Source organism: Neovison vison, chromosome 7, assembly GCF_020171115.1.
Source record: "Neovison vison isolate M4711 chromosome 7, ASM_NN_V1, whole genome shotgun sequence".
In the NCBI taxonomy this organism is placed as follows: Eukaryota; Metazoa; Chordata; class Mammalia; order Carnivora; family Mustelidae; genus Neogale; species Neogale vison.
Window position 1 is genome coordinate 121180345 of NC_058097.1, and position 23356 is coordinate 121203700.

Genomic DNA, 23356 nt, shown 5'->3' on the forward strand with positions numbered 1-23356 from the left:
CTGGTGTGGTACCTCATTCTCAAGCGGGGGGCAGGGGTGAGGGGCAAGAGAGCCTGTCTGGCTCAGGTGGGAAGAATATGGAGGCGAAAGTGCATCGGACTCAAGCCACTGATCTTTAGCTCCCTTCGTTGGGGTGGAGCGGCTTCCTTCTGTGGATGTGCTCTGATGACAGATGGGTCCAGAAAACTACCTTCATCCTCCTAACAGAAGCAGAGGAGGGGTGGCCCTCATGAGGACTGCATCTCCAATGCTTTCCAGACGGTGCTGACTGAGGTTTGCAGCAACCTGCTTGGGTCCCAACACCTCCCTTCATAACCTGAGCAAAATGCCAAACCCAGTTAGGGAAAGGCCTTTATGTGTGATTATTTCTGGGAGGCAGCCTAGTGCAGCTATCACAAAAAGAAAAGATGGGGAGAAAAAAAAAAAAAGAAAAAAGCCTGAAACATCGAGGGTTAGTATTAAATAATCTCAAATTCTATTAACCGGTGTTTTAGGGACTTTCTTCCCACCATGCCTACCCTGCAAAAACTTGCCTTTAGTCACAAATTAGAGAAAAAAATAGATTTTAATACCAAATAGTATTCATATAATTCTAATCTGTTCTGATTGATTCTGGGAATTAAATAAGTAGCTGCAGATTCACTGAGAGGCAGAAATGAGGTCAGAGCCGAAACACTCAGGGATTACCGTACCTGTGTTCTCATGGCTCATTTCCACCCGAGAGAAGGCAGCTATGCTCACCACTATACCACCAACGCCGACCTTCCACCCGAGAGGAATAGGCCATGCTTAGGAAGGAGTAGTTTTCGGTTCTGGCTGTTACTAGCAAAATTGAGGAATGATTGTTGGCTTCAGGTCTCTCTGCGTTCTTCTGATAGTCCGTCCTCACCACCAGGGGCCAGCTTCTCCACTTCTTCCTGGCAACATGATCTGCAGCAGTCTGCCCAAACCTCACAGAAATTTGGCAGCTTTGGAGTCACCCCTTCCTTGTATCCCAGAATTGCTAAAGGCGTGGGATTTGAGTGTCCTTAGACTGAAAGTGGATGGGTCAGATTTACCAGTTCTCGCTTGGCTGAAACTAGTGTAGGCACTGGTGAGAAGATTTGTATGCTGGTCATGGTGTTCAGGACATTAAAGTGGACACTGGTAGCTCCTGTATTGCTAAATTTGAGCCCAGACGCCTCTGAGTAAAATGTGCCAAGGCATCTACAAAGAGACACTTCCTAGAGTTTGCTGGTCTGTGGGAGGATGGAGGCACATGGCCTCCATTTGAATCAGAGCTTTCTCTTTCATACTTAACTGAATATGCTTGGATCACACCTCCTCCATGCTCCCAGGAGGGACTGGTCAATCATGACCAACTCTATAAAACGGCATTGATGGGGAAGACTTTAATTTACCTATTTGAGAATTCAAAAGCCCTTCTTGCCTTGTGGTTCTTTAGAATGCTGGTTATTCATGAGCACGGGCCTTGTACAAGCAGCTTTGGCATGGGCATGACTAACAGACTCAGCAGGTAGGAGAACCTCCTATCCTGCGGCAGGAGGGAGCGCCTCTCATCTTCGGCTTATTGTGCCACATGAGTCCCAATCTGCTAAATTTCACTCTTTAAAGTGAGTAGGTGTGTGCTCACAAGAAAGGACCTTTATTTAACCAGATGCCCTGTTTAATCCAGGAAGACATGGCTATTATTTAGGAGCTTATAGAGACAATTCTCAGGCCTGTCTCTTTTCAGGAAAAGGAGCATGGCTAGAGAGTTCTTGTTTACTGAAGAAAAACATCCTGAATAGTGTCTGAAGTTATCGTTCTTGGTACAGGTACTGATGCAAGACCATTCCCACATGCTGGCCTGGATTACAGGTGTACTGGACTCTTTGAGATTCAAGTCTACTTAGGATTCATCCAGCAGCACCCCCCCCCCAACTTTAGGATATCTTTTGGGAGAGCCATGATTTAGATCTTATCCCATATTTAGGTTTTATTCCTTAATAGTCTCTCCTGTGATTAGAAGGTATGGTGGTGGGGCCTGTTCTAGCCCTAACCACTCTAAGTGAATTCCTAAAGAACCCCATTCATCTTGTTTCAACAGAACATCTATCTGTTCCTTTCTAGCCAAACAGATGTGCAATGGCTCACAAGTTGTAGTTAAGACTTTCCCCATAATTCTTCTGCATGGTGGGTTCAGATGTCTCACCTGAAGCATAATGAGTACTTGTCCAAGGACGGCCTTCTGATGAGTGTAACTTGCAAATCTGGAACTATAATCACAGCTGATGATCCACAAATGTTTGTTTTTGTTGCTGTGGATGGTGATAATGATGATGATGATGAATGACGGTTATTGTTCTTCAAGCTGGAGATAAGTTAGCAAATGAATTAGCACTAAAATGGGACTGAGATTAAGCACATTTCACTAGACTGACCTATCTTTATTGTATATCTTGGTTTAGAAGGGAGGGCAGTCATACCATTCAATCACAGAAACATCCCTTTAATGTGTGCATTTGATTTTTTTTTAAAAATGTAAAATCCGGGATCAGCAAAACAGCCACCATTTTTTATGCTTACAATGGTCAAATTTGAGATACTTCTCAGGACAGGAGAAAAACCTATGCAAAAGGAGAGATATGGCATAGTAGATGGTCCCTGCTCACGATGAAACATCCTTGTGTTTCTATGGCCAAGTGTATATGAACATGCCAGCCATTTACACTTTATCAGATAAGCAACTCAAAAGAGCTAAGATTAATGGTATCTGAAAGAGGCACTAAGGCACTAAATAATACTTCTTTCCAGCATTAAAAAAAAAAAAGGTAAACTAAATCCCAGATCTAATTTGGTTCACATCTTGCTCACTGGGATTTGATCTTATAGTTAGCGTCTCCTTTATCTTCACAAACTGCTCAATCAGGTCATTCTAAAGCATCAATCCTTACCTCTCTCTGCTTTTAATTCAGACATTATTTCCATGAGTGTCCAATTCTATCTTTCTCCAAGGCAATAAATGCAAATGAATATGCCCGTGATTTGTGAGTAAATGAGATCTCTGAGTCTCTGCATCTTCATTCTAATTTTTCGGTCCCTCACAACTTCCTATCTCTCCCATCATATCCACATTATGTGACTAGAACAACAGAGCTTTCTACAGCAGACTGTTCAATTCCTGAGCTCAAGATATGATCACTTGTTATAATTTATGTCTGGAGCGTGTTGGTACATTATTTTTTATGAAGGAGGCTTAGTTTGGCTTTCATTTTCTGAATGTTGATCTTACCCCCATCCAAGCCTCCATGTAACTTAGACATTGCTTCTGACATATTGTTAAGGTACATGCATTTATTTCTGTACTTCAGGGATTGTTAGTATTATTAGAAAATGACTTGTACCTCTGCCATCAAATATCTATTTGATTTAAAACTTCCTAGAAATATAAGTTGGCTATAGCCATAGTCTTTATGTGGTTCCCAGTGACTCTGATTGTAGAATTTCTAAATATCAGTGCAGTATTTTGGATACAGAACTGAACTGCTGATCAGCAGAACTAAGAACTAGTCCAGATTCTATTATTAGCTAGTCGGGTTCTCTTTATCTTTTGTACAAGGCTTTATGATTACTAATCATTTTTAATCTTTAAAATTCAACCATGTAACTTCAGACTTTATAAGATTTCTGCAAGTAAAACTTCAGAAAGTTGTGTTTTTGATAAATGACAATGGAAGGTGTGAATTGGGGTGAGTTCTAGAGCCAATGCATCGCCCTTGTTCCCAGGATAGCTTACAAGAAGGGGACATGCAGGATCAAAGCTGCCATTTCTACATATTTTTAAAGTGACTCTGGAAGGAGAATTTGAGGGATGGACACTGAAGCACCTGGAAAGTAGTGTTGTCAATAAAAGACAGAGGCTTTTTCTAGAACAGGAAATTATGCTAGCCCCAAGCTGCTGTTAAGTTTTGCTCTCTTTGTGACACAAGTAAAACAAAAGGATAAATTGTGATACATCTTAAAGTCTAGGGAAGTAAAAGATACTGGGGCTAGACAAAATGCTCAGAGTTCTCACTAGGGGCGTATGTGTGCACACATATGCATGCATGCTTTTATGTGCACGTGTGTGAGGGAAGTATGTACTGTAATTATTAAATTACATAATCCTTCAAAGTAGATTGCACCTGTTATTCTCAAGATTCATTTTTAAAATAATGGCATAGAATGATAAGATGAGAAGTCTCCAGATACGATGTTTAATAATTATATCACATCATCCTGATAAGTGCTCTGCTCAAGAGTCCAGAAATGTTTGTGCAGGTCTCATTTGACATATTTGTGTATTGTTGGTTCAGTTCTAAGTTCATTGAGTGCCCCTCACCTTTCATCTTGACCTTAGACTCTGTGAAGAGCATGAGGATATAAGAGGCAATGGGCAAGGATTAGACTAAGTTTGGTGTTGGAAACTGCTTGATCTCTGGTCCCTTTTTCCAAATGTGTGTTCCTGGTTACTCTCCAAAGCTTCAGTTTCTTCTGAAGGTTCATTTGCAAGGTTGATGGAAGGATCAGGTGGAGCCCTCAAGCCATATCTTCTGCACTCTGAGAACTGCAAAGGGAAGAAAAGCACAAGCCATAGAGCACACATGCGGGTGAGGGCGTTCTTGTCTTCCTTTGGAAGGAGGGGGTAGAAAGAGAAGGAAAAACAAAATAAATGCTTTATCATGTCACCAATCCAAGCCAGTGCCATGTCATTCTTTTCATTTCTGTCCACAATTGCTCTCATTTGTATTGGACACTTGGAAAGGAAGACAGACAGGAACTAAGATGTAGAGTAATAGCTTCTGTCTGGTAAAAAACAAAATTCGGTTCTCCAAGGGTCCATCATAGAGTTTAATAAGCAAGAAAAATGAAGATAAAATGATAAAATAGAGAAGAAATAAAAGGATACAACTTATTCTTGAGCCTGTATGTGGGAGGTGGTATAATTATACACACAGCAAATGTGTCTTGTGGTGCCAAAGTAAATTTTTAGAGGATAAAAGTGAGGCCCTGACTCCTTCCTCACCAGTCACTATGAGCACCATTCCTAGACAGGTTCTTGGTAAAATACAATCAGATTTTGCACATTAAAGATAGCACTTGATATTGCATGCCAACTTCCCCTCATTTTTTGAGGAATCAGTATAGATAAAGTAGAGAGAATATGAAACAGGCAGGCAAAAAGAGAAAAAAAAGAAAAAAGAAAAAAGAAACAGGCAGGCAAAGGATGCATCTAGCCCAACATAGGCTGGGGTTTCCAGTGGGATCTTCATACCTTCCAGGGCCTTGATTTCCTAATTGCCAAAATGAATGTTGGACAAGCTAGTCTCAAAAGGCCTCCCAAGGTCTGAAACACTCTTGACCTTCTTTATTCCTCCATAGTTCACATCTATTTCCCCAAACAAGAGAAGTCCACTTCTGAATTGGTCTTGTGGAGATATATAAGATGTATTGCTATTCACACTTGACTAGGAAGGGCCCCTTTTTCTGGCATGGAAATAAGGATTTAAAAGGCTACCATCTCCAAGTTTTGGATGTTAGGCTATTCTTTGAGAATCTGAAAAAAAAAAAAATACAGTCAAATTCTTAAGACAAGAAATCCAAACAAATACACATGCTCCAGAAATGATTATAAAATGCTCTAGATGGTTATAGATGGTTTGTGGACTATTCTAACCCATGTTAAAGAACTCTACTGTGATGTTTCACTCTGGATTTCTCTTATAGGCTGCTTTAATTTCTCAAATATATTTGATAAGGATTGTGTCCTACATGCTTTGATTTTTAATCAAATAAATGGAAAGCAGCCACTTCTGGAATCACCCAGGGAGTCCCATATGGATTAGAGCTCATCATGTAGGAATCAAACCAGTAATGATGTAATTGCTCAAGCTCTTTGCCTACAAACTCTTTTTGTTGACTGACTTCTTACAGTATGTTCCTTACTCTGACAATGACACCGGTTTGGATAACACCAAACTTCTTGGTGTTTTTATTTGTACTAGCTAGTAATTCTGACTCTTCCTGTGAGCCAAACAGCTCACAATTCACAGAAATCCAAGGAGATTGAATCATCACTGTTTCCTCCCTATGTCTGTTAGTCCTAAGGTGGTCAGGACATTTTCCTTAATAAAAACGAATTTACCAGATACTCTATGATCCAGAATAATGGATAATTCATCCTTCTCACTAGCATTCTCTTCCTCATGTTCTGGGTACAGGATGTCCCCCTCCAAGAATGAAAGGCTTTCTTCATCCAGAGAGCATTTGATTGAGCCAACAGTATCACAGCATGTGTGTAAAAGGGTCAGGCAAACCATTTGCCCAGCCCTAGTTCTGAACAAGAAAATCAATATTCCATGGTGTAATTCACCAGTCAGAAGTAATCGCCCTCTATCACAGCAGCCCAAGGGCAGCAAATTCATTACAACGTGTTTGTTGCCATTCTCCCATGTACCTCAACACTGCTGCTTTACAAATACGTCAGACACCTGGCCTCCTGACCAATTTTGCATTAATACCTGTCTTTTCCCCCAGCTACATATAGAATCATTCTTCTAAACACTGGCACACTAGGAGCATCTATATTAATGTCTCATCATTCTTTGTCTTCAAAAATATAAAAGAATAATCAGTCAGGTAGAGTCAATGGCATAAGATTATCTGAGCCCTGGAACACTGGGCATCAAATTAGAATTTGTGATTAGAAGCATAGATTATTTTCATTAACAAATGTAACAGTGTTAAGACACATCCCTGAACTATCAATGAGAGAGTCTCTCTGATTAAATAACTTGCTACTAGTTCACCTATGTCTTCTTTAGTAACATTTTTCCCATACATTTCTCTTTATCTCCTTTTCTCTTCTCTCATTCTATTCCTCCAACACAGCCTAGATTTGTACTAATAACCTAAGATCTAAGAAGTTGAAAAAAAAATCAGTTCCAGTACCCATGTTTACAATAAGCATTCTGAAAGTAATCATGACTTTGAAGAAAGAAATGTGATGGGCTGTACTCTGGTTGGGTTATACCTAGGAATACACATTACCTTGAGTTAGATACATAGTACGCTGAACTACACCTACAGGCTTGGTAGACTGCTAAGACAGTTCTACACTACAAACTGCATCAGTAGATACTAACCACTTGGTTAACTTGAGGCGGAAAAGCTGGTTTGACTCTGACATATTTATCCAGCTTTAACCATTTAGTGACTGACCCAGATGAGCCACATGAACAGAACAATTACCAAAAAACTCCAAGATCCCATTACCTCAAAATTTCCTTGAGGAGTGACATTAACAGCATGGCTAATAAGGTGTTCTTGTCATATCCCCCTTTCTACTACAATTTGGTATCCATCCACAGGCAGAAGTGTCTTTATGGGAGCTGTGGGATCCAGAACCATATGCCTAAGGACCAGAAGGAGTGTTACCCATCGTGAATCAAGTAACAGACCTGCCAACCTTTGTTCTGGCTGTGGACCCTGCAGTGACCCATGAACCATCTCCAGCCCCTCTCAATCACAGTCCAGGAGCTTCTATAGAACATGATCTTAGATCAAGCATGAACTTGAGAACTTTTATGGAAGTCCAGGTTTCTGACAGAGAGTTCCAGCACAACATTAGAGCTAAAACTATGAGTTTGGATGCCTTAGATAGAGTAAGAGGAAAAGTTTGACTTAACTTACATAACCTTTTCTCCAAGGTAGCACATCTCAGTGCCAAATGAGACCTTATCAGTCCATGATTCCTCCCATGGGGGAAAGTTAAATTGTGTAACTAAGCATTCATCTTCTCCAGAGGAGCCTATTTCTCTCTCACTCCATCAAGAGTACTGTCATGAGCTGCATGACTGGTGGGGAGAGAGGGGGAGCTGGAAAGCCTGGAAGAGGCTGGAAGAGTGGCAGATAGAACCCTAAGAAGGCATTTAAAAAATGATGCAGATCCTGCTAACTGATCTCCATTAGGAGGCCTTCCCATGAACTGCTTGTGATACCTTATCCATGGATTCCTGCAGTTGGCCCACACCTGCCCCCACATTCCACATGCCTCACCCACAAAACCTCACATCCTATGGCCTGTCCTCTGTACATACTCCAAACATTGGCAAGAGTAAGTTTTGGTAGATGGTGAGTGAGCATGTGCAGAAAAACAGCCCAAATCTATAATCCAAGGAGAAACCACAAACTTGAGCTTTAGCGCTGCCTTTGAGAAAGCAAAAGGGAGGTGACAGCACTTGGCCTGGTGCATTGCAGAACAGAGAAAGGACACACAAGCTTAAGAATTCTGCCACAGGAGATAGCAAAGAGGGTGGAAAGTGCACACCCATAGAAGGTCTGACAAAGTCTCAGAATCCTTAGCAGAGTGGGAAGAAGGTACTTCTCTCCCAAAGTTAGTTAGTGAAGACCAGAGGAGGAGATTGCTGCTGATAATGTGAAGATAGTACAACTTTAAGGTAGTACAACTTTAAGGAACATGAAACATCAAGGAAATGTGATACCACCAAAGGATCACAGTAATGCTTAAGTAACCTACCCCAAAGACAAGGAGACTTGCAATTTATCCAATACAGAATTCAAAACAGCTTTTTTAAAAAAGCTCAATGAACTTCAGGAAAACACAGAAACACAAGTCAATAAAATCAGGAAAACAATACATAAATAAAATGAGAAGTTTAACAAAGAGCAATAAATCATTTAACAAAAGAGTGAGAAACTGTAGAACTGAAAAAATATAATGAATAAAATGAAAAATGCAATAGAGACCTCAACATCAAAATGAATCAAGCAGAAGGAAGAATCTGTGAATTACCAGAGAAGACCTTTAAGATTATTCAATCAGAGGAGAACAAAGGAAAAAACAATGAAAGAGAATGAAGAAAGACTATGTGATCTATGCAATACCATAGAAGAAATCTGAAAAACTTGGAGTCTGAGAAGAGAAGAGATGGAGAAGGGAACAGAAAGTTTATTTAAAGAAATAATGATGGACACCTTCCCATCATTTGTATATGGGGAGAGATTTGTATATCCAAGTTAATGAATCTCATCGGTCACCAAACAAACTCAACTTGAAGATACAGTCTCCAAGACACATAAATTTAAAAATGTCAAAATCAAAGATAAAGAGGGAATCTTAAAAGCAACAAGAAAAAGAAGTTGTAACTTATAAGGGACCCCCCACAAGACTCTAATTTCTCAGGAGAATTTCTCAGGAGAAACTTTATAGGCAAGGAGAAGGAGGGATGATAGAGTCAAAGTGATAAAAGAAAAAAAAAAAAAAAGAACAAAAATGACAAACAAACAAACAAACAAAAACTGCCCACCAAGTACACTCAAAGCCAAAGTCAAAATTCTTCTTTAGAACTGCAGGATATACAGACTTTCCAACATAAAACAAAAGCTGAGGGAGTTCATCACCACAAGACCTATCCTAAAAAAAGCTAAAAAAGAGTTCATCAAGCTAAAATCAAAGAATAGGTATATGAAAACATATAAAATATAAAAAACACTGGCAAAGGTAAATATATAATCAAATTCAGAATGCACTAATACTATATTATGGTGATGTGTTAACCACTTAATGCTAATATAAAGTTAAAAGTTAATGCTAATATAAAGTATAATAAAAAGTTATACTAATATAAAAGTAGTAAAAATAACTTTAGTAAAATAATATGTTAATGAATATACAATATAAAAAGGTAAATTATGACATCAAAAATATAAGTGGGGAGTAAAAGAGTAGAGTTTTTGTATGTAATCAACATTAAGCTGTTAGCATAAATATGTAAATAAATAAGAGGTTTTTTGTAAGCCTTATTATAACCACAAAGCAGAATAAAATCATACTTCTACAGAAAATCATCAATTCACAAAATAAGGCAGAGAGAGGAGAAATGAATAAGGGAACAATAAAACACCCAGAAAACAATTAATTACATGGCATTAGTAAGTACCTATCTGTTGATAATTAGAATTAATGTAAATGGATTAAGTTCTTTAAATCAAAATGCATAGCATGGTTAGATGTATCAAAAAACAAGAACAAACTATATGCTGCCTAGAGGTAACTCACTTCAGCTTTAACAACACACAGTGGAAGTGGAAGGATAGAAAAGATGTTCCATGTCAGTGAAAACCAAAAGAGAGCAGCAGTTTTTGTATATGTATATCATATATAAAGCAAGATAGACTTAAGCCAAAAACTGTAATAAGAGAAAAAGGCCATTATTATATAATGATAAAGTGGTCAATTTATTAAGAAGATATAGCAATCTTATACATCCAATATCAAAACACTCAAAATATATTAAGCAAATACCAAGAGATCTAAAGGGAAAGACAGACAATTCTCTAATAGTAGGGGACTTCAATACCCCATTTTCAACAATGGATAGATCATCTAGACAGAAAATCAATAAGGAAATCTTGGACTTGAAATACAGTTTAGACTAAATGGATCTAACAGATATAGACAAAACATTCCATCTATCAATAGTAGAAAACACATTCCTGTCAAGTACACCTGGAATTCTCTAGGATAGGTCATACTATAGGTCACAATGTAAGTTTTACCAAATTTAGGAAGACTGAAATCATACTAAGTAACTTTTGACCACAATGGTATGAAACTAAAAATAAATTACAGAAGGAAAGCTGGAAATTCACAAATAAACAGAAAATAAACAACTTGTTCTAAACAACCAATGGGTCAAATATGAAATAAAAACATATCTTGAAACAAATGATGGAAACACAACATACCAAAACATATAAGATGCAGCATAAGCAGTTTTAAGAAGGAAATTCATAGTGATAAATATCTACATTAAGGAAAAGAAGACCTCAAAAAAAAAAAAAGCAACTTAATTTTACACCTTTAAGAACTAGAAAAAGAGGGACACCTGGGTGGCTCAGTGGGTTAAGCCTCTGCCTTCGGCTCAGGTCATGATCTCGGGGTCCTGGGATCGAGCCCTGTATCGGACTCTCTGCTGGGCAGGGAGCCTGCTTCCCCCTCTCTCTCTGCCTGCCTCTCTGCCAACTTGTGATCTCTCTCGCTGTCAAATAAATAAATAAAATCTTTAAAAAAAAAAAAAAGAACTAGAAAAGTATAAATTAAGCCCAGTGTTAGCATAAGGAAGGAAATAATAAAGATGAGAATGGAGATGAAGTCATTAACGACAGAAAAACAGTAGAAAAGATCAAAGAAACTAAGAGCTGGAGATATCTGAAAAGGTAAACAATATTGATAAACTTCTCCTTAAAAATTGTTGTTTATTTATTTGAGAGAGAGAGAGTGAGAGAAAGAGAGAGAGAGAGATTGAGAGAATGAGTGGGGAGGAGGGGCAGAAAGAGAAGCAGACCCCCCCCTCCTGAGCATGGAGACCCACGTGGGACTCGGTCCCAAGACCCCGGGATCGTGACCTGAGCTGAAGGCAGATGTTTAACTGACTGAGCCACCCAGGTGTCCCAAAATTGATAAACTTAAAACCAAACTAAGGAAAAAAGAGAGAAGACAAAAATAACTACAAAAACAGAAATGGAAAATGAGACATTATAACTTATGCCACAGAAATACAAAGATCATAAAAGATTATCATGAACAATTATACACCAGTAAACTGGATAATAAAAGAAATGGAGAAATTTCTAGAAACATATATCTACCAAGATTGAATCATGAAGAAATAGAAAATCTGAACAGATGAATAACTAGGGAGATTGAATCAGTAACGAAAAACCTCTCAACGATGAAAAACTGAGGACCTCATGGGGTTTTTTTTTTGTTTTTTCTTTTTTGGGGTTTTCTGGGTAAATTCCACCAAACATTTAAAGAATTAATGTCAATTACTCTCAAACTCTTCTAAAAAATTAAAGAGGTGGAATTATGAGGCCAAAATTACCCTGATACCAAAGACATATAAGGATAATAAAAAAATTATAGACCAATACCCTTGATGAAATAGATGTAAATACACTAAATAAAGTATTAGCAAACCAAATTCAACAGCAAATTAAAAGGATCGCACACTGATTCAGTAGGATTTATCCTAAGATGCAAGGCAACATATGCAAGTCAATAACACCACATAGTAAAATGAAAGGGGAAAATCTTCTATTGTTTCAATAGATGGAAAAATGGCAAAATACAGCATCCTTTCATGATAAAAACTCTCACCAATTGGGCATAGAAGGAATATACATCAACATAATAAAAACCATAAATAAAAAGCCAATAGCTAACCTCATATTCAGTGGTCTAAGTTTGAAAGTTTGTTCTCTAAGGTCAGGAACAAGACAAGGGTGCCCACTCCTATTCAACATAGTACTGGAAGGCCTAGCCAAAACAATCAGGCAAGGAAATGAAATAAAATATATCCAAATAAGAAAGGAAGGGATAAAATTGTCTTTGTTTGCAGATGACATCATCTTATATAGAGAAAATCCTACCAAAAATCATCACACTAAGCCATAAATGCAGTAGAGTGCCAGGATAAAAAATAAATTCAACTAACAGAAATTAGTTGAATTTCTATGTACAAAAAACAGAATATCTGAAAAAGGTATAAAGAAAATGATGCTATTCACAATAGCATAAAAAATAAAATGCTTAGGAATAAATTTAGTGAAGGAGTTGAGAATTCTATACAGAGAAAACTGTAAGTCATTGATAAAGAATTTAAAGAAGATTCAATTAAATGGGAAAATATCTTATGTTTATGGATTGGAAGAATTAGTACTGTTAAAATAAATAGACTACCCAAAGCCATCTATAGATTCAATGAAATTCCTATCAAAATGTGGTGGAACTGGAAGGTATTGAGCTAAGCAAAATAAGTCAATCAGAAAAAGACAATTACTATATGGTCTCACTCATATGTGGAATATTAAAAACAGGGCAGAAGGCTGTAGAAGAAGGGAGGGAAAACAGAATGGGAAGTCATCAGAAAGGGAGAAAAACCACGAGAGATTCTTAACTATAGGACACAAACTGAGGGGTGCTGTAGGGGCAGTGGGTGGGGGGGTGGAGTAGTTGGGTGATGGGCATTAAGGAGGGTATGTGATGGTGATGTGATGAGCACTGGGTGTTATATACAACTGATAATTTATCGAGCACTCCACCTTAAATTAATGATGTATTGTAGTTGGCTAACTGAATTTAAATTAAAAAAAGAAAAAAATTCCAAAGCCATTTTTCACAGAAATATGAAATGCAATCCTAAATTTCCTATAGAGTCACAAAAGATCCCAAACAGCGAAGGTAGCCTTGAGAAAGAACAAAGCTAGAGGCATCACACTTCCTGATTTCAAACTGTAATACAAAGTTGTGGCAATCAAAATAATATGGTACTGGAATAAAAATAGACACTTAGATCATGGAACAGAATTGGGAGTCCAGAAATAAACCCTCATGTATATGTAAAATAATATTTGAAAAGTGAACAAAAAAATATTCAGTGGGGAAAGGTAGTCACTTCAACAGATGATGTTATTGAGTAATCACATGCAAAAAAATGAAATTGGACCCATATCTTAAAACACTCACAAAAATTAACTCGAAATGGATTAAAGGCTTGAATGTAAGTCCTGAAACCATAAAACTCCTAGAAGAAAACACTGGGGATAAGCTCCTTCACATTAGTCTTGACAATATATATTTTTTGGATATGATACCAAAGCATAACCAAGAAAAGCAAAAATAAACAAGTGGGGCTACATCCAGAAGTTTAAAACTTGCACAGCAAAAGAAACAATCAACAAAATGAAAAGGTAGGTAACCTGCAGGATGGGAGAAAAAATTGCAAACCATTTATCTGGTAAGGGCTTACTACCCAAAATATATAAGAAATTCCTACATCTCAATAACAAAAACCAAAAAAAAAAAAAAAAGGATTAAAAAAAAAAAGGCAGGGGTACCTATGTGGCTCAGTGGATTAAGCCTCTGCCTTCAGCTCAGGTCATGATCTCAGGGTCCTGTGATCAAGCCCCACATCGGGTTCTCTGTGCAGTGGGGAGCCTGCTCCCCCCCTCTGCTAGCTGCTCTGCCTACTTGTGATTTCTCTGTCAAATAAATAAATAAAATCTTAAAAAAAAATTAAAACAGGCAGAGGAACTGAATAGAAATTTTCTGAAGAAGATATACAGATGGTCAAGAAGTATGTAAAAATGTGCTCAATATCACTCATCATCAGGGAAATGCAAATCAAAACCACTATGAGGTATCACGTCACTCACACCTGTTAGAATGGCTAGTATCAAAAAGAAAGAACAAATGTTCACCAGAATATAAGGAAAAGAGAACACTCTTGCACTGTGGCTGGGAATGTAAATTAGTGCAGCCACTGGGGAAACCAGAAAGTCAATTCCGCAAAAACCTAAAATAGACCTAGTATATAATCCAGCAATCCCACTTTTAGGTATATATCCAAAGAAATGAAATCAGGAACTGAATCAAGTATCTGAACTTCTATATTCACTGAAGGATTTTTTTTTTTATAATAGCCAAGACATGGAAATAAATTGTGTCCATCTATAGATGAGTAGATAAAGAAATTATATGTATAATTATCTCATAATTTCTATATATATATAAACATATAATATATACATATATAATTAATATATCATAATTTGGGGGTCCTGGGTGGTTCAGTCTTTAAGCATCTGCCTTTGGCTCAAGTCATGGTCCAAGGGTCCTGTGATGAAGCCCTGCATCAGGATCCCTTGCTCAGTGGGGAGCCTGCTTCTCCCTCTCACTCTGTCTCCTTCTCCCTCTGCTTGTGCTCTCTCTCCCTGTCAAATAAATAAATAAAAATATTTTTTAAAATCTCATAATTTATTTATTATGTACGTGTATGCGTGCACACGCACGCGCATGCGGGTGTGGGTGTGTGTACACTATTCAGACATGAGAAAGAAGGAAACCCCGCCCTTGTGACATCATGGATGGACCTTGAGGGCATTATGCTAAATGATATGATCAGACAGAGAAAAACAAATACTGCACAATATCATTCATATGTATCATTCCAATACATTCATATGTAGAATCTAGCAAAGCTGAACTCATAGAAATAGTAAAATGATGGTTCTCTGGGGCTGCAGGGATAGGTAAATCGATGCCAGTTAAAGAGTACAAACACCTGGTTATAAAATGACTAAGTTCTGGGTACCCAGTGTGTAGCAGGGTGATGATAACTAACTCTATTCTATTGTATAATTAGAAGTTGCTGAGAGAGTTAGTAGATCCTAAGTGTTTTCACCACAAAAAATAAATTGTGTGAAGTGGTGGAGGTATTAACTAACTCTACTGTGGCAACCATTTGGTTATATATAAGTGTATTACATCATCATATTGTACAATTACATTTATACATGTAATTATGTCAGCTATATCTCAGTAAGCTGGGAGAGTTCCTTAAGGAAAGGAATGGGTTATATTAAATTCCAGTTTCCCTGTGGCTAGTGGTTTCTGGCATGAGAAGTACTCGCCACAGGTTCACTGAAAGTTCTCACTTCAACACTGACATACGAAAACGTTAAAACTCCATCTTGAAGCTTTAGGGCTCCACAGAGAGTGGAAAGGTGAGTCAGTAGATTTTTGGTGTTGTTGCTGACATTTAAGTTTGTGCAAAGACTTTCTCAGTCTAATTATTTCCTTATATTTCTGAATCATATTATCTTCTTTCTGGTGCATTCTGGTCTTAAGGGTAAACAAAGACCCTTCTAGAAATCAATGAACTGCCGCCAATGAGAAGAAAAATAATTGCACTTGGAGCTGGGTAAGAAACTGGAAAAGAAATATATTCGTTTTTCCCCATTTTTTTTTATTGAGGACTTAATATATTCTTGACACAGTACTGGTGCTGGAATAAAATGGTGAGCAAAACAAAAAATGGCTTTTTCTCCTGAGACATTTCCAGTCTACTGGGTGAGAGAGGAAATAATGAAATAGCTACACACACACACACTGCACACACACATTGACACATAATAAATGTGCTCTGTGCAAGGTGCCGTGAACACATGTAGCAGGGGGAGTGATGTGGGAGTCCAGTAAGATTTCCTGGTGAGGTGAGATTTGATTTGAGGAAGGAAGGATGAAGGGTTACCTGTGTGGGGTGGAGGAGAGAGGGGTGAAGGACAGAATGACCATAGACACAAAGACTTTAACATCAGAGGAAGGACTAGCGTAACAGAGAAAACCCTCATCTCCTATTTTATGCTTCTTATATACATCATTCCAGTAGATTATTGTTTTCTTTTCAGGGACAGTAACCTCCATACATATAATTGAATGCAAACCAGTACACCTGCCATTCATCTTACACACACATTTATTTACATACAATGATATGCCAGTGAATTTTTTTAATATCAGGTTCTCTGTGTGTAACAAGACTTAGACTAGTCTCAATTCTGAATGCAGTACATCTGAATCACAGGGGGAGTTAACCTATTAAATTGGAATCTCTAGGGAGAGAGCCATAGAATGGGTATTTTAAGCAAGTTTCCCAGGTGAGCTCTCAAAATGAGAAAATCTGAATCAAACATCTTATTCTTCCAATTGTCTCTACCTCCATAACTTGCACCATCAAACTGCGCTCAAACCAAAAATCTAGGATATATTTTTGACTTACCGTCCCTCACCACCCACACACAATCTACCAGAAGACTCTATTGTTTCCGGGGTATCATATAACCAGTTCTCTCCAACTTTGTTACCATCCTTCTCCAAGCCGCCAATACTGCTCCAACTACTCTATCCTAATTCCGTAACTGTGCCACAATAGCTCCTCATTGGCCTTCCTGTTTCTGACATTCTTTACATAGTTGCTGGAGTGATACCCAAACACACACAGACATACAAGCAAAACCCATCCTTTCACAACCCATTGAAGTTCTTGACTCATTTTAATTCACTTAATTCTTAATAACTCTCCATTGGGATACTTCTCTCACTCTGATTTTCTGATCCCTATGTCAGACACAGGGAGGGCTCAGGGTCACCAGAAGTGAAGTCAGGATTTTAACCCAGGTGCTCTGACTCTGGAACTTGCATGCTCCGTCTCTGAGCTATACTACCTTTAATGAATACATTTTTATTCAATTCTAAGATGCACATTTTTTCACTTAAAAATATTTTAAATTGTAAATGTGTTTTGTAATCAGTGGCATATCACAGTTTAATTGGCATCATTTTTTTATGTTACATAAAACAATGGCATGTCTTAAGAACTGATGGCTCTTAGTTGGTGAAATACAACAGTTGTTGACTGAATGCATGAGAGTAGGTCAGTGGAGATGCCCTGGCCATCTCTGCTTTAGTCTTTGCATGCAGAGGAACAGTACATACACAGCACATTGAATACCTTGGATAAAAATCAATAGAAACCTATATAACTGTTACTATTGTTCTCAATCATTTATGGCTCCAATTAATTATATTTAAATATATTAATTATATTTCAATTTATTTAACAACAAGAACTTAAGGGAAAATTACACTAGAGTAACACACCATTTAATGTTCCTTGATGACTATTAAGAATTTTGGACATTCAGTTATGTCTCCCAAAGTACTCTTGTGAGACTTTTTAAAGGCATTAATTTCACCCCATTCTCCATTCTAGGTGGTTTGAACTAAATGCTCTTAATTTTAGTCACCATTGTTATTCTCGGTGAGTCACATACTTCTAAATACAGCCAATGTTTACCTGTGTGAGAGGGGAAAAAATCGCCACCAGGTAGATATACCATGCTTGCCTTTCTACTTATTTGCATGTATTTTATCCATCGCCTTATGTGGATAACGTGGATTGGACATCTGGAGGTTTGCAGCATTATAATCAGTGAGTGAGGAATATCTGCCTGTAGAAACGTATTTTGGTAATGGTACTAAAAAATAAAAATTTATACTCATCTGTTCTTTGCAATTTACAAAGCACTTTCACATACTCCAGTTCTTTAATTTATTTAAATCTCTCCATAACTATGTATGGAGAGAGTTGGCCTTTCACACTCTGAATCTTCTTAATTGTACCTCTGTCTGAATACTCTCTGGGCTCTGAAATGACTACTTTAGACAAGTGCAGAGTCATGATTTAGCCAAGGAGATACTGGGTCAAGAGTCTCAGCAAATTCTGGAAGTGCTCTTCTGAGTAGTAATGAGCCTGCAACTCAGTTATTCAAACATTAGTAAGACCAGAGCTTACTAATACGGGTTCCCTGGCACCTGGAATACAAAGTTTGGGTCACAGTAAATCAGCAGGGCAGGGTCTGGGCAGCAAGAACCCCTGAGCCTGTAGCATCAAACTGTGAGTGGCTTTGTCCGTTTATCCTGGTATGCTATGTGTGCCGACTTCCTAACAGATCGAAACTTCCGTCCGGGCCCTGTCCCTTCAGCCATGCCTCACTGCACCAGGATAGCAGGTATTACTGGCTGCCGTCTACATGAGGAAGTTGCCACGAAGCTGTGGGCGAAGTGCGCGCCCTCTTGGCTTCAGGCTAGGGCCCTGCATCTCCCTGCAACGTAGATGTTAAAACTAATTCGCTATCCATGTCTGGACATTGTCACTTCCCTGGACATTCCATGCCAACCCAGGGGCTCTGAAAAACATGGGGCTTTTGAAGACTTCTAGGAATGACCTGCTGATCCTTGGACAAGTAAACTTCAGAATATGAATATACTACACAACCCTCACTCTGTCTGCTTCTTATCTCACAGTGACACAAAAGGACCTTCACAGGCTCTCCCCTTGGCTAAGATGAATCTCCCAGGTGAGATTTCCAGGTGGGACAGATTGGAAGACCTCTTGTGTGGTTAACCCAGCACCATTGAGCAAGAGCAGGTGGCTAAAACCCATCTCAATACAATGTGGGTACTAGCCCTTTACGTTAAACGTGATTAGCAGCCCAGCCGTTAAACAGCTGTAATGCCAGAGACCTTAAGGCCCTCCAGGAGCCCCCAGATTCTGGGAGTTTTTACCTTCTATTCCGTTTAAATCCAAGAGGCTTTCGTCCTACTGGCAGCTCCAGAGTTACTGCTGAGGCTTAGGGAGAAGCTGTTATGAAAAGCTGAGGTTGTTGCTAAGCAAAGGAAGTCTCATGGAGGCAACTGACAGGGTAAAAGCAACACCTGGTTAAACTGAAATTGACATGAGAGCTCCTCTAGGCTTTAAGCTGCTTTTGTAAGGGTTAGAGTTCCATCCGCCTAATATTGAAAAGGCAATAAGCATAGAAAATCACAGTCCCTCCAGACATGCACTTTCCTAGCAGGGGGTACACAGTGAAAAATACGGCAAACCACAAGAGTGCATTTGGGTACTGGGGTGTGAGAGGGTCTCCACATGTCTTCAACGCCCAGGCACCACAAGTCCTTTCTTGGGGACAGGGAGCTGTGTGGAGAAGTAAGCTATTGTGCCTTTATCATCCTCTGCTGTCCTCACCCAGCGAACAGAATCTGTGAGGAGAAATGGCTTCTCCTGGGTAAAAGGCCTTCAGAAATGCTTGATCTGAAGACAGGACTTCTGACATCTAATGTGTAGGTGGTTTTGAAGCAGAAGAACTCAGAAGAGTTGGTCAGTAGGTCTTTGTTCCTTTGGGAGCTCTTCCCATGGGCTCAGTCTCGTGCTAGGTACGTTGGGAGATTCAGGGGGATTTGTTTCTGGTCATACCCTCAAGGCAGCCTACTTACAACAACACTGATGCCCAATATAGATTTATTTAAAAAGTTATCAGAGTGTGAGACTATGTCAAAAGAGATGGGTGTAGGGGGTATGGGTGGCTAGAGGGCCAAGTAAGCCGTGAATAGGACTCAAGTTGGGACAAGAAGGTAAGTGTTTCCAGCAGGGAAACCACACGAGGCAATCTCCACGGTGGAAATGAATAAGGTATGAAACCATCCTCTAGAGGACAGAGTTTGTAAAAGATGGCTGAGCACTGCTCAGTTGCCTGTCTCTACTGCACATCAGCACAGATCATAGTTAAAGGACACGCAAACAAAAGCACTCAGCTTATTGCTATAAAGCCTTGACTATAAACACCCAGGTAGAACTGGTAGCCTTGGAGCTGGGTTGGCTCTCCCAGAGGCACAGTCCTACCTATTGCCTGTTACTTAAAGTGTTATTAGCTAAAGAGTTGAAGGTGTTGCTCCTGTTCTAGACTTGAGGCTACACCTGATTCTGTTTTCCCTACTAGAGTGGTAAATTCTAATGCAATTAAAAAAAATATATATATATAATAAAAACTAACAGAAGGGGAAAGGCAAGATATAGTCTAAGACCTGGTACTTTAACCAGAGAGCCCAGTGCCAGGGTAGAAACAAAGCCTTTACTGTTGGTATAGCAAGCCCATCAATGGATCAGGACAGACTGCAGTCTGAGAGGAGTTGGCTTTGCTCTGCCAAGCTTTATATGCTTAGAACTGAGTATCTCCTTTTTCTCTCCAAACCAATCTCCTTCCTCTTCCACTCATGTCTGCACCCAGCGGGCTTGTCCTAACTGCCAGCCTCAACTAATCCCCTGTGAATTTGGCTGAATTCAGGCTGAATTTGGCTGGTGGCAGCCCTTCATTCCCTGGATTCCTCCCTTGAGGCCTGAAGTCAGCAGTGGTTACATTCTTCCATTAAGACCTCAGTGCTCATCAGCTGGCTCTTGCCACAGGAATAGATCTAACCAAATTTCCATAGCCAGTCCTTGGTCTTCAACCTTCAGGCCAAGGAATAGAAGGGCAGCTTCCCACTGTCAGTAGACCTGGGGTGTCTCACCATCCCTTGATAGTTTTTCTTAATCCCAAACACATTACTATACTTGATATTTCCATTAATCTTTTTTCAACTGTGCTTTTGTATGGCCCCTCCTCTTGCAAAAACCTCTCAATGACCTATAAGTTGATTATGGAGCAGTACAGGAGGCTCTAGGGGGATGGTGACTAGGTTATCAAATAAGGACAGGGACATACAGGAGGCTTATGACAGGGGCTCCATACCAGCAAGTATGGAAACATTTCCATATTTTAGTAGTCACTGTAAACATACAGGTAGGTGCTGGGCATTCAGACCGTTAACTGTTCAGACCATTAACTGTTTCTGTCTCATTTTTCAGATAAAGAAACCAAGACTCAGGAAGGTCAAATGAAATGGCCCATTATAATTTTCCTGTCTGCAAGGGTTTGGGGCTTCAGCTTACAATTCCTTTTTAGGATGGTGAATGCCACATTCTATATATAAAACCATGACATATAAAGGAAACATGTAAGAAATTCTTTCAAAAGGGTCAGAACCCTGACCGCATTTATGTTCTTTACCTGTGATTTTTTTTTTTTTCTACTGACTCAATGAATTTAGTTTCTCTGCTCCCTGGGAAGAACCTATATCATAGCAGAGACCTTACCTAATTCTTTGTTTTGCTACAATGTCTAACATGTTTTGGGCATTTAATGAATGTCTATGAATAGCACCTATCCATGGGGGGCTCTGCCTTCAATGTGATCACTTGCTGTTTCATATACAGACGTATAACACAAAATAAGGGATTGCCTTTATTCCATATAAAATCACAGATCAGCTCCTGAGAGGCCTTTCAGAGGTCGTAAAGCTCAGCTCCTCATCTCCAGCCAGGACTGGGTTTGAACTGTAACAATCAGACCCTTGTCTCCCATGAACACCTCTGCCCAGGTCCCTGGCGGGCCCTTCCCCAGCTCTGGCTGCTCAGCAACACAAACATTCCTCCCCCTGTCAGATGAGAGTCCCTTCCACCACTCTCCCTGCTGCAACAGTGTGAATACAGTGGGGAAAGACACCAGTTATAGGCCGGGCAGAAGGAAACTGATCACAAATGAAAGTGAACCAAGTGAAGAATTATGGGGAAGAGCTGAGAGGCAATGGGTTCGTTCGCCTGTAGTCAGACACAAAGCATGTACATTTTTCAGATTTTTTGGAGGTGGTCATGAATTCACCCATCAAAGGGACCAGTCTGAGCATCCACTGTGTTTCAGGCACTGACTCAGGCTCTAAGGATGCAGAAATGGATATGAATATCAGAATAAGATACAGAAGTATGGATAGAGGAGAAGGATATAGGAATGAATCTTGAACAGAAGGAACATTCCTTTTAAAACCGAGGGCAATTAACGGTACCTGTGTGGCTCAGTTGGTTAATTGTCTGCCTTTGGCTTAGATCATGATCCCAGGGTCCTTGGATTGAGTCCTGCATCAGGCTCCCTGTTCACTGGGAACCCTGCTTCTCCCTCTGCCTACTGCTTCTCCTGCTTATACTCTCTCTCTCTCCTCTCTCTCTCTCTCTCTCTGTCAAATAAATAAATAAAATCTTTATAAAAATGATGACAATTAGAAAACAGTACCTCAGTTTGATGTTTATTCCCTTCCCTACATCAAAGAAGACATACTACATTCTATGGCTTGAAAAAGATAGCCCTGTCACCCCCTGAAGGATGTTTGCTTACCAGCAGGCAAACTAGAGCTAACCAATAACTTTTTCTGATAATTATTCAAATACTATGGTACTGATAGCATTGGGTCTCATTGGGATTAAATGAGTTAATATATATAAAAGGCACTTTGAATAGTGCCTGGTCTCTGGTAAGCAATATGAGTATCACAAATGAAAAGCACGGTGTGAACTGAGAGAAAAAACTAGGGACATAACCTGTTCTTGGGGATGAGAAAATTTCTCCTGGAGAAAATTACATTTAAGTAGGGATCTAAAGAATGCGCCAGGGTTAATCAGGCAAAGGTTGGTTGAAGACCAGGAAGGAGCCTTCCAGGCAAAGGAACTGGCATTGTGGAGACACCAGGAGACAAAGAGGATGGGGCAGGAAGGTTGGTTGGACTGCAGAAAAACAAGTGAACCGTGAGGGATGAAGCTGGAGAGGTCCTCCAGGAGCAGGTTGTGCAGAACCCTGCAGACTGGGTGGGGGGTGAGTCCAATCAGTCTCCTGGAGCACTTCCAATCCCTCCTGTGCATCCGGCATCCTATAATTCTGAGGTCCACTTTGGCTCAGGCTTCTTTTGTTATGCTTACAGGATGGGCCCTGGAAGCTGAGTAGAATCTGCCTGGGGCAAAGTCATATCTGAAAGCCATGCTGTACCCAGTGCAAGATCCCCAGTCAAATCATCCAGGGTCTTTCTTATTAAAACTTGTTTATTTCCATTACCTGCAGAATGAAACTCTCAGACAACTAGAGAATTGAAAGACCTTGAAGTCAAGATCCAAGGACTATCACCTCCCAGATGAAGATTGGAGGGATTAATACTGTGGGGGCCAGCACCCGAGGCACAGAAACAGTGCTTGAAGAGAAAGAAGTGTTC

The 23356-nt window shown here is 39.4% G+C and overlaps 1 protein-coding gene across 1 annotated transcript in view; it reads right to left on the reverse strand.

Moving 5' to 3' along the window:
- Positions 1-83: 83 nt before the first annotated feature.
- The window catches only part of OPCML (opioid binding protein/cell adhesion molecule like), a 1161062-nt gene continuing 1137789 nt past the window's right edge, over positions 84-23356 (reverse strand). The window contains exon 7 of the mRNA XM_044258229.1: positions 84-5578. Coding sequence (XP_044114164.1) covers positions 5559-5578 — 20 coding nt within the window. The 3' untranslated portion in view covers positions 84-5558. The remainder of the gene's footprint in view (positions 5579-23356) is intronic.